Source organism: Tinamus guttatus, unplaced genomic scaffold (assembly GCF_059628265.1).
Source record: "Tinamus guttatus ecotype Peru unplaced genomic scaffold, ASM5962826v1 Tinamus_guttatus_pri_ptg000629l, whole genome shotgun sequence".
Taxonomy (NCBI): Eukaryota; Metazoa; Chordata; class Aves; order Tinamiformes; family Tinamidae; genus Tinamus; species Tinamus guttatus.
The window spans coordinates 1,744,059-1,755,297 of NW_028289163.1; the positions used below are offsets into that span (position 1 = coordinate 1,744,059).

Here is an 11,239-nt window from a genome sequence, read left to right on the forward strand (position 1 = left end):
GTAAAAGACGGAGCCCCCCCATCCCACTGTGGGAACCCCCCCAGGCCAGGAGGACGATGTAAAGAAACAGAGCCTGGACTTCCTTTAAAAAAAAACAAACAGAACTGTTTATTATGTAAATATAGGATGTGGGCTAAGTCCCCGTCTCCTACTCTGCTTTACAAATTCCACTGCTTACCTGTAACGTGTGGGGCTCAACCCAAAAGCAGCGTCCGCAGGCGCCAAGGACACTCGTACCTCACTCTGAGACCGCGCGATTGGGTTCCTGAAGGACTAAAGACAGGGCTGAAACAGGTTCTCTCCCCCTACCCCAAAACTGCATCCTTCCCAGAGAAAGCAAAACACCTACAAGCAGTGCTAGCGGCCGGCGGGTTTGTACCGCAAGCTCCACGAGCTGCATTCAGCCAGAAAACAAGTGTAACTGGGGTTTGCTTTAAAAAATATTTCTTTAATCGTATGCCTTGTACTGTGGAGAGCGGAGGGGAGGAAGGGGCTCGTCCGAGTTCCCGCGAGGTATCGTTCCCAAACGGCCAGGAATGCCGGGGCAGCGGCACCCTCAGTCTGTGGATTCCAGCACGGATTCGCTCAGAGCCAGGTCCCAGTAGTGCTCTGCTGCGTGCTTTTTAAAGTGCTCCCGTGCCATGTTTTCAGTGGGGCACTGCTTAAATTTCATCTCGCCAAAGCTGCGATCCTTTGCTGTGCCCTGGAAGAGAGAAAAGGGACCGTTCCTTGGTGCAGCCTAGACTAAAATACCTGGAAGTGCACAGCAAGCCCAGGAAAAATACTGTTTAACAAATGATTAGCCAGACTGCCACAGCACGTCTGAGTTACATTGTGCAGGGGGAGGTGCTCATCAATCTGCTATCCTTAAATCAACGTGTGCAGAAAGAATAAAGCCACTAAGATTTTGTATGACCCAAAGGTTCAGATTAATTACTTTCTGCCTCCACTGCTCTGTTACAGGGTTAGCTTCTGTCCAGACTCAGCTCCCAGAACTCACACTTAACTCAAAGTGCTACTCACCTCCCAAACCAGAGAGCATTTGTTTGCTTTCTTAACAGCTTCCTCATCAGACTCGTCGTCATCTGAAAAATAAAGCAAGTTCTCGTCTCCCTGGCTGTGAAATAGCAACTGCCACCGCTAAGTGACACCCAAGTCGCAGCTCCTCTGCGAGCAGTTAGGGACAGCAGGTACCACTGCCACCTCTGTGCCAGCCCTGACATTTCAGCTACCTGCTGCTCTGGGTTAGGATCCCCAGCCTCAAACACCCCCCTTTCTAGGGCTCCATCCTTTCTTACATGACACCCAAAACCCCCAAAGGTTGCAAAACATTCCCCCTCCTGCCACACACAGCCCCCCCGATGTTTTTTTGGCAAATTAAAACAGAATATCAGCACTACAGTGGCTCTTGATACATGACAGGAAGCTGCATTTTAAAATTAAGTCTACTTTGCAAAACTCTAGAGAGAAAAAAAAAAAAACTTCAAGTTATTACAAGCTAATCTGTTGCTACCGCCCTCCCTGCATAGTTTCACGCTTACCCTCTCCCTTTGTGTTTGATGTTTGCTCATCCCATTTTATTCGATGGAGCATAAGACGTTTGAATTTCTTCTGTGCTTTTGGACCTGGAGGGGATGGAAATTCACATTCACACAGTTCTTAAAACCTTCTAAAAACTCCAGATTTGAAGTAGCAGCAAAATGACACCTGCGAATAGTACTAAGCCTTTCAAAGCACGCTCAGTTGCCCAGGAAAGCATGGACCAAGCAAGGCCAGCACTAGTGATCCCTGACATGCACAAGCCTTCAATACAACATGTGTTCTAGTTCCTTTCAAGTACTTTAAAAAAAAAAAAAAAGAAGTTTTGAATGGTTTTTGGTTCAACAGAGCAAAGCCTGTCTCTTACCTCCTTCTACCACGACCACGTTGACATCTTTGTGTAAAACCACCACGCCTGTTAAGTAGAGCTGGCCAGCGTTCGCCTCAATTTTGAATTTTTTTGCTGGATTGCTCAAGTTTCTGACCCTAAAGACAAGATAAAATTTGTCATTTGTCTGGTGTAGCTGAAATAGGCATATGAAAAGCAATTTGGTCAGAGCGCACAGCTCAGCACTCACCTATACACAGCTATGTGAACTCCCTGGGAAATATCTTCTTTGAGCTTTTTAATTTTCTTGGCTTTTCGTTGTTCTGCTGTTAGTTTTCTTGCAGCGTTTGCTTCTTCGTGAGCTCTGCATGGGAAGGACGCAGCGATAAGTAGAAATGCAGCCTCCTGTGTGCCCATTGCAGCATCCCGATTGATCCTTCCGGCCTCACACATGGGATGTGTTTAACTGACCCTAAAGCAGCTTCATTTCCATCCCACATTCTGCCTTCACCTGCCTCAGCTGAAGGCTCTACGGCTTTTTTTAACCCCAACAACCTTGCACAGATGAATGGGAGAACACATGGAGCCTGGGCCAAACGCACAAGGAGCGGCACCGCTCGCTGCATTTGTGACCAGACCTCTGGTACTAAGTGTTCTCGGGCAGGAAATTCAGTCTCCTCCGGTCATTTCAGCAAAATGTGCGTTAGTAAGCACTGCAATTTGCCAAGCAATCATCGTCACAAGTCACTCATTTAACACAGGTCATAAGGCCATTCCAGTGGCTGCCTAGGAGGTGGCAGGAGCTGACGAGGTCATTAGAACCCAACTCCCTTCTGAAATATGCTCCAAAGGCAACACATAAAAGAAAACAGCACTCCTGCTTTCCTGCATCAGCTCAGGGATTTCACTCTCTAGCAATAAATAGATGCAGCAGTAATATTAAATCCACCCCAAAATGAAGAACAAAAGTGGCATGATGTGCCACCTACTTCTGCCTCTTTGCCATCTGTGCTCTGACATGAGCTTCGACTTTTGTCGGGTCCTGAACGGCTTCTGTCCCCAGCACTCGCATCAGGTTGGAGATTCTTACTGCAGGGGAGATGAGAGAGGAAGCGTCAGAGGCTCCTGCCAGATACCAACTTGCCATAAGGAAGGAAAAATGTGTCTTATTGGGCTGTGCTGCTTGTTCCAGCAGGAACATCCCGTGCCAGCCTGTTGGCCGCCGCAGCCGTTTACCTTTGGGCTCTGGTGGTGGCATCAAGCCCAGCCTGACTTTCTCCTGCAGCTCCTTCTGAGCTTCTCTCCGAGTCTGTCGCCGTAACTTCTTCTGCTCTTTTTTAGTTAAATAAACACCAAGGGTCACCGGGGTGTCGCTGTCCACTGCGAGAGAAACGGGGGCACCATAAACACAAAGCTGCTTTTGGAAACGAGACAGAAATGCCAATGGTCTCGCTGCCGTTACTGGGGAACAGATTCTTAGCCACACTCCATTATATTCACACTTTATTGACGATCTCCTCTTTGCAACACTGCAGCTTCTTTATATCAAACTCATGAAAATGGGGTTTTACTATTTATAGACTTATATGCAAACATAAAACACTTTGTGGTTGTTTTATAGCTCTTCCTGGAGCGAGAACATCAAAAATGGGCCTGCTACAGACAAACAGATCTCTTATCTACACCACTCCCCCAGCTTAGCACGTGGGAGGCTGCTGATAAACACACAGACTGCAGTTAAGCGCTGTAGTTTTTAAGTGAAGCATCCACTAGGTAGAGTGACATCCTCCTTCCGGACCTCAGCTCTTTCCTTGCTATCTTAGCAAAGCTTTAGGATTTATCTTGGCACCGTTTCCTTCCCCACAGCAGGAAGGGACAGCAGTCAGCAGCATTACCAGCAGCTCCCACGCTGCCTTGCCTCTGCAATTACCAACCAGACCATTTAATCAACCCAAACCAGCACGGGTCCGATGCTGGATGGCCACGGAACATACCTGGGGGGTTTAGTTGTGCTGGGTGCTCCACAAGGTTCGTGATCCCGAAGTAATCTCTCTTGGATGTTCCGCTTGTTCTAGAAAGGAGAGAGTTGGGCATCACTGCAGACCTCAGCAGCTGGATTCCTGCCTTCTGCTCAACACAAGCCATGAACAAGTAACGCTCCCCTGGGCCAACTCTGAAGGGTTTTTGGCACACACAAGATCCTGACCCAGAATGGCAACTGTTGGCACCACAGAACGGCTCTGGAAGCAAACCTAGTGCCCCTCTAAATCCAACTGCTCAAACGGATACTAACGCTTTGGTTAGCAAAAGTGCTGAGAGCATCTGCAGCTTCCTTCGGGAAACCACCACATTATTCCCAAGAAATCCACCAAGTTTCCTCCTACAGCACAACAATCAAAAACCTTGCAGGTAAAATATCAAATACTTACAGCTCGAGGCCATTCGGGATGATGTAAGAGTCCCACCACTCTATTTCTGGGATCTCCCCTTCTTTCAGCTCCTTTTTGGGGGTAATAAGGGCCAACTTGGTAGAGGTGTGTATCCCGGTCTTTCTGGCAGCCTGAGAGATCTCTGCCTGCAGTTTTTCTAGTTGAGCCTGCGGACAAGAAAAGTGACACATAAAGGTCATTCCAAAATAGCACAACCTCCAGAAGAAGCCCAACATGCACCTGCTATTTTTTTTTATTCCAAGCTGAAGCAAACCACAAAAGAAACTACAGAGATGATGGAGAGCTTTTGCAGAAGCTCACACACTTGCCACAATGTGCTCTCCTGCTGAGCCTTCCCGGCTCCCCGAGCAATCCCGATAACACCTCTCTGGACACCACATCCACGGACTTTTTTCTCTCCCTTTCTCCCCAAGGATTTGGGCATTTTACTAAGATTCATTTAGATTTCTATCTTTAGAGTGATTGCTTTTACGGAAAGAAGAGGTGGCCAGGAAATTGGGAAATTGGTCAATTCCTTTTGGAAATTTTCTTTTTTTGTCAAAAAGAGTTTTATCTTCCATCCAGATAAGACAGCTGTAAGAAAACACTTCCTACAAACAAGCTATTTTGATGCCTGCCTTTCCAAAAGGCCTCATGCTGACAGAAAAGTTTCAGGTGACTTCACTGAGAAGCTTCTTACTCCAAGTGAGCTCCCTTCACACACCAGGAGAGGAAAGTCATCTCCTGTCCTGAACTGACCCCTCATTTCTGTGCTCTCAGTTAGCATGGCAAGACCTCAAATACCTTCGTTCGCAACCTCTGTGCAATTTTCTCAAATTTGCCTTTCTCATGGAACTTAAAGGTGCGTTTCTGACGCTGGGCTGGGGTTATGGAGACCCGAGGGTCAAAGTAAGTGTTCGACTCCATATCTTCGGAGGGCTTTTCTTTTAGCTGCTGTTTGAACTGCTCTCTCTTCACAGCTCGGATGTTTGCTTTTAGGGTTGGCATGCGGTGAGTCAATTCAATCTCTTTACCAGTCGCATCAACAGTTCGGCCTTGTTCATCCAAGATCAGTGGCGTGGGCTTTGTCTGATCCTTCAGTTCCACCTTCCTGGTGGCAAGACACATAGAGGGCATTAAAATGTGGTTACAGCATTAAGGCAAAGGGAATAAGAGGTGCATTTCCATGGTAGCCACTGGACTAACCTATGATTTGTGAAAGCTCTCATCTGTCCAGGTAATGCCCTTCTAATCAAGAGAAAGGAGATATCAAGCCACTTCAGGGCAGTTACACATCAGCCACAGTCAAGGCAGTAAAACAGTTCATAAAGTTCAGTCATCCCAAGCACCAGCCCGCACAGTTTCTTGGGGGTGGCACTTCAGGGCACGGGCACGAGTTTGCCAGGCTGCTGGCACAACGCACCAGCTACACCAAAGGCCTCTTTGCAACATAAATCTCATCTCTACAGCCAGGAAGAACTCAAATCTTAACACGCAGAAGCTGCGAGAGTCTCACCCAGGGAAGGAGCAACCTTCATCTCACCCCTTTAACACTCTCATTCCTTCAGCAGCCTTTAAGGCCTCTGCTGAGGAGCCAAAACCACGTTGGAGAAACCCTCTGTCAGCATTCTGGCCTTTTATCATCAGAATGACGGGGGAATTCAGCAACTGCAGGTACTCACGGAGGTGCAATCCCCATGGCGTGCAGGTTGGCCAGCCCCACCATGTTGGCATTGCCTATAAGCCCTGGTTTCAAGGCCAGCTGAGCCTGAATTCGGGCTTGCAGCTCCGCAGCTTTCCTGGCCTTCTCAATGGCATCATTCATGAACGTTGCTGCCTGGGAGGGCTGGATAGTGTTGCCGATGGGGAGACGATCGGATTGGGATGAAGAGGAGATTTTTGGCTGTTGGGAGAGAAACGAGCATTGGTACCCACCCGTTTCAGCACGTCTAGGTCAACACGTCTAGCTGAAACGGAGCATGGGATTTCCCTGTTGCTTCCAGTGGGTACCTGTGGTGTTGGAGGACTGATGAAGCTCAGCTGCTTTTTCCTCTCCTCAATCTGGCGCGTGGCGGCCTCCATCATCTGTTTGATCTGTGGAAAGAGAATCGGACACTCATTTCTTGGCTCTACCAAGGACACAAGGGGCCCTCAACAACAGAGCCTCCACCTCCTCCTCTGCTATTTACAGCTGCAAACGCCAGCAACACGAGTTAGGATGAGGAGGAAATGTTAACCCACGTCAGGGTTCAAAATCTCTGAGCCAGCCTAGCAAGGCTAACCTGCAGCTTGGTGAGCATCCCGGGGCTCTCCGAAGGCGGCCCTGGAATAACCTCCGGCTCATCCTCAACCTCCTCGAACCGCGGAATGCGCCGCTTCTTCACACCAGAAGATTCCTTGGAGACCTCCGAGTCATCACCAAACACATCCTGAGGTAAAAGGAGAGAAGGGGGGAAAAGGGGGTTAAAGGCAAAGAATTCTCCTCGTTGTCACTCCTTCAAAACAAGCCACCGTGCAAGTCTCATCGAGGCAACACAACGTCATCACTGCCTTGTAGCTGCAAGGACTTGGAGGTCCATGCACTGCCTGCTGCTAATCCTGCACCAGGGAGCCCTGCCTTGGCTCCCAGCCACGGAAGCATCAACAAGGGCCCATCCCATAACCAAAGGGATGGAGGCATCACAAGAACACGCTTGTGTAGAGGCTCCCATCGTTCCACCGGGCGCTCAGAGGCACTTCTGAGGCACCGAGGAGATCTAAGGTCTCAAAAATCTACGCAGAGAGGCAGAGAAACCTGCACACAAACTGACCTGAGTGGCCCTTCCAACTGTTCAGCGCAGCGGATGCGGTGAGGGGAGCTGCACTGCCCAGCTGTGCTCTCCCAAAGGGCAGCTTGGAGAACAGGAACAGCACGGAGATCACAAAACCAAAGGGCAAACACACTTTGCACAGAATTTTATGCTGGGGGAAGCTGCTTGTGTGACTGTGACATTCAATCAGTGAAGGACGGTTTGTGTAAACTGGATTTGTCCATGTGGCTGTGTTACTGTAGTGTGTGTGAAGGTATTATTTGAAAAGAAAATATACACACCGGTTGTAAGCGTTAGTTGAAATCCCTTCTTCACTATAATGGTTCATATTCTACAAGGACACATCCTCATCCAGACACAGGTACTTCTTGGAAAACCTACAAGTTCAAGAGAAAGGACTTGCCCATAGTATAAAGTGTGTAGACCATTACGTTTTAGTTCCTGAAACTTCCCAAGCAATGACCTACCCCACGAAAGTTAACCAAAGAGGCAGAAGGAAGGCCAGGCAGAGCGCTGAAGAAGCTCACGCGACCAGGTAAGTCATATTTTGAATTAATCCACTGCTCATTGCTACAGACCAAGCATAAACTCAACTCTAAAACCTGCAGTGGGGGAAAATCAATATCATTCTGCTACAGCCACGATGTGGCGTTTTCCCTGGATGTTGATGAAGGATCCCCAAGAAAGGAGAATTCAGAGAGGCCGGGGGTTTGGCAGATGGGTCTGCTCTCCTCGTGCCGGTGTCCAAGAGATGTGGATAGCTCTGCTGCTCTGGAATAGCTTGGAAAGTGACAGCACCGACCATCCACGGTGATGCAGGACACCCAAAGGGCTTTGCAAGGGGGAGGAAGTGCCTGTCCCTGTGCCCGGGACGATTCCAACGTGCCAGCGTTAACACCCGTGTCCCTCTCCAGCAGGACGCTGCGCCCTTCCCTCCCTCTGCTGGAATTATGCTCCTCCAAGGAAGGCCAGAGGACAAGACGGTCGGAAAACGGGCAAAATAATTCCCATTGGTGAAGATGATCAAGGGTTGAAGCTGCAGGGCCCACGCATAGCGCTGCAAGACTGGAACAGGCACTGCACAAAGCTGCAGTTCTGCTCTGCCACCGTGGACAATCCACGACGTTCCTGCCCTCTCATCACTTCCCTAAGGTGTCAAAGAGCCATGAGGAATTCCACAGGATAAAACAGCATTGCCCAAAGTCTCATTTTCCAACAGTCCCATGGCAGGGTCAGCAGATGTACTGGTCTAAGACCCAAATTAAAATGGGTTCAAGTACAGGAATACTTGAAAGATGCTTTACTGGCACCTCTGCCGTGACCAAGAAAGCTGCAGAAGACTGAAGACCTTTAAACCAGCACCCACTGCTCCGTATGGACCAAATCACCTAACCCAGGTCAGTCCAGCTCAGGTTGAGGCCTTAATTTAGTGTCAAACAAGAGAAAGTTGCCCTGCTGCTCCTCAGGCTGCACCAAATCTGCAGGACAGGAAGTGCCTGATTGCAGTAACGTAGCCCAATAACGTTTCTGGAAGAGACCCCTCTCTGGCATGGGATAAATCTCAGCCAGACAACACAAAACCAAAAAGCTTCAAATGGAAAAGAAGGAGTGAAGGCAGCTGTCTCACAATACACCCGGAAAGACACAGATCCCAGTTCTGAAAGGGATTATTCTGGACACCTGAGGTTAAATACTGACTAAGCAAACATTATAGAGAAACACAGATTAACATAAATTCAGAGCCTCAGAAAAAGCAAAAGGGAACTTACTTTGTAAGCAGGGAGCAGCATGTAGAGTAGCCACTTTTAAACTCGGAATGCGAATGATGAAAAAAAATGCAATTCCAGAAGGTGGCGAGTAAAGTCTTCAAGAGAACAAAGCGGGTGAAAACAGGTTTGGATGCACAAGACTTCCACCATCCCAGGCAAGCGTTAGATGGGAGAAACACGAGGGAACCGTCACAGCCTTGCTGCGACTGACCTTGTGGTAACGTGAGGGGGAAAGAGGTTGCCAAAAATTGCCCTCTGTGGATTCCAGGCAAGATTCAGCAAATGGAGAGAGGATGAAAACCCACCAGAGAACCCACCACAGAGAGACCCATTGGATAAGGACAAGAAAAGACCGAAACGCGGCACATCCAAGCAAGGAAGAGCAAGTTACTGCCAGCTGGGACACCCCAACAGCAGCAGATAAAGAAGAAAGAAAACCAAGAGACTGAGCCCTGTTATTTAAAATTACTCTTTTACACAAGCCTAAGAGATTGTTAAAGAAACCAAAAGGCCCGGCTGCCAGACTCAGACGCCACCGAGGAGAGCAATTCACTCCCTCTTTAGAAGGCAAGAACTGAAAGGTAAAGGCTCACACACTTCATCATGGAGAAGGGTCTTTTCTCTTGAACTTTTAAGCATTACAAGATGTACCTCTCTGGAAGAGGAAAACGTGGCAGTGCCAGGGCTGCCTCCAGGGCCTGCAGACACCATGCAACACGGATCAGTAACGAGTCCTTGGCTCACCTTCAGCTCCCGCTTTCGATTCCGGTCACTGTTAGACTTGGAGTGCCTGGAGCTTCGGCCTTCTTCCACCGCCTCAAAGAGCTTGTCCACAAACCGCAGCGTGGAATCGTCCAGAAAGGGCTTGAGGTGGTCTAGAGAAGAAGAGGAGCGTGTGTAAATGGCAAAATTCGCTCTGGAATAAGCAGGAAAACAGAAAACTCTGTGAAGCCACAAAACACTCGGGTACAGGTGGCTTCAATCTAACGCAGGGGGACCCACGGCCTGGGCTCTACAGGCCTCTGGGATCTGCAGATTCCAGTTTCTCAGGGGTCGGGAAAAGGATGAACGAACAGAAATCCTTCCATCAGGATGTTTAAATTCACTCCATAGGAGTCCATCTGGGTGCATTTGCTCCCACTCCCCTTTGCTGTGTTCAGGTGAGTCAGGAATCGCACGCGTACGACAGCACCAAGGGTTTGTGCACAAAACTAGCTCAACACGAACGAGCACGAGGGGGGTACCCCCTGAAACCACAGCCTGCCACAGAGCTGAGCACAGGTCACTCTCCCGGGGGTGTTAGTGGAGTTTACATCCCATTAAAAGCTCTTCTGAACACAGCACAACGTCTGCTAAAGGGCAGCTCTAACACACTCCTACATGGGCGGAACTTGCAGTTCATTTACGTGCTCCATGTGCCAGGAAAAGCACCTATATTGCTCGCTCCATGTACAAGACTGGTGCCATTTCATGCCGTTTAACTGTAAAATACCATCGGACACAGATTCCACGTGCTGCATAACCCAAGCGAGGGGCAAATGTGAAACACCAGCCCAGAAGCTGCCTGTTTTACTGCTCCTTGTGTCACGGGCTCCGAGCGCTCGCACGAGCGGCTGCAGCCTGGGACGTACCGGCCGCTTTCTTCTTGTCCATGCCCTTGCCCACGCAGTTGAGCGCGGCCGTGACCACGGTGGGCTCCGAGAAGCCCAGGACCCGCTTCACCGTCTTCTCGATCCATGGCTTCAGCTCGTCCAGCTCCCTCTTGGACAGCGACATCTTCGCTGCGGCCGATTTCAGTCACCCTGAAAGGCAGAGGGACAAGGGAAAAAGAAAATACAGATTAGCTTTAAAAAGCGAAAAAGGGGAAGCTTACAACCGGCGAAAGCTCTTGGAGATTAGTTTTGCTTGTTTATTTTAAGTCAACTAGTAATGGACAAAGAGTCGTTTCTCTTCCCTGAAAACCACCAGCACAAGCTTGTCCTGAACGAGGTGGGCTAAATAATGAGATATGGACCCCCCCCTAAGACACAAGACACGCAGGGCAGGGCTCAGGGCTGCTCCATACGAGCCCCAATCTGCAGGACAGGATCTCATCCCGCCTCGCTGGGCCAGCCTGGATGCGGGATTGGTTCTGGGCCCCATGATCCAGATCCCAGAAATTTGTGTCAATGCTTAATGTGAATTTGAAAAGTCTCATTCAGCGACCAGATTTGCTAATGCTTAAAATTCCGCACGTGTCGGCTCTGCGTTTGCCACTGAAACCAGCCTCGTCCTGGGCTCGGCAGCAGCAGCGCATCAAACAGCCCGATCGCTTTGAGCCCAACGCCAAATTACAGGTTTTCAAGACAAAAATCTCTCTAGTCA

The 11,239-nt window shown here is 49.2% G+C and overlaps 1 protein-coding gene and 1 long non-coding RNA gene across 4 annotated transcripts; both read right to left on the reverse strand.

Annotated features, from left to right (window-relative positions):
* Positions 1-432: 432 nt before the first annotated feature.
* On the reverse strand, positions 433-10,651 carry PRPF3 (pre-mRNA processing factor 3). 3 transcript variants are annotated; one of them, XM_088535530.1, is made up of 16 exons: positions 10,507-10,651; positions 9,620-9,750; positions 6,579-6,725; positions 6,307-6,390; positions 5,979-6,199; positions 5,503-5,541; positions 5,101-5,407; positions 4,297-4,463; positions 3,862-3,938; positions 3,104-3,247; positions 2,857-2,956; positions 2,118-2,231; positions 1,907-2,025; positions 1,542-1,625; positions 1,024-1,085; positions 433-703 (listed from the first exon to the last, which is right to left on the reverse strand). In XM_088535530.1, the coding sequence occupies exons 1-16, from the start codon at positions 10,649-10,651 to the stop codon at positions 557-559; spliced, it is 2,088 nt and encodes a 695-aa protein (XP_088391656.1). In that variant the 3' UTR covers positions 433-556. The 3 variants fall into 3 exon arrangements, with proteins under 3 accessions (XP_088391656.1, XP_010219320.1, XP_010219321.1); XM_010221018.2 differs by having other exon boundaries at positions 5,503-5,544; XM_010221019.2 differs by lacking the exon at positions 5,503-5,541.
* On the reverse strand, positions 7,410-8,921 carry LOC148592279 (uncharacterized). Its single transcript, XR_015913958.1, has 2 exons — positions 8,876-8,921; positions 7,410-7,483 (listed from the first exon to the last, which is right to left on the reverse strand). It is a non-coding gene; the product is annotated as an uncharacterized LOC148592279 (long non-coding RNA).
* Positions 10,652-11,239: the final 588 nt, after the last annotated feature.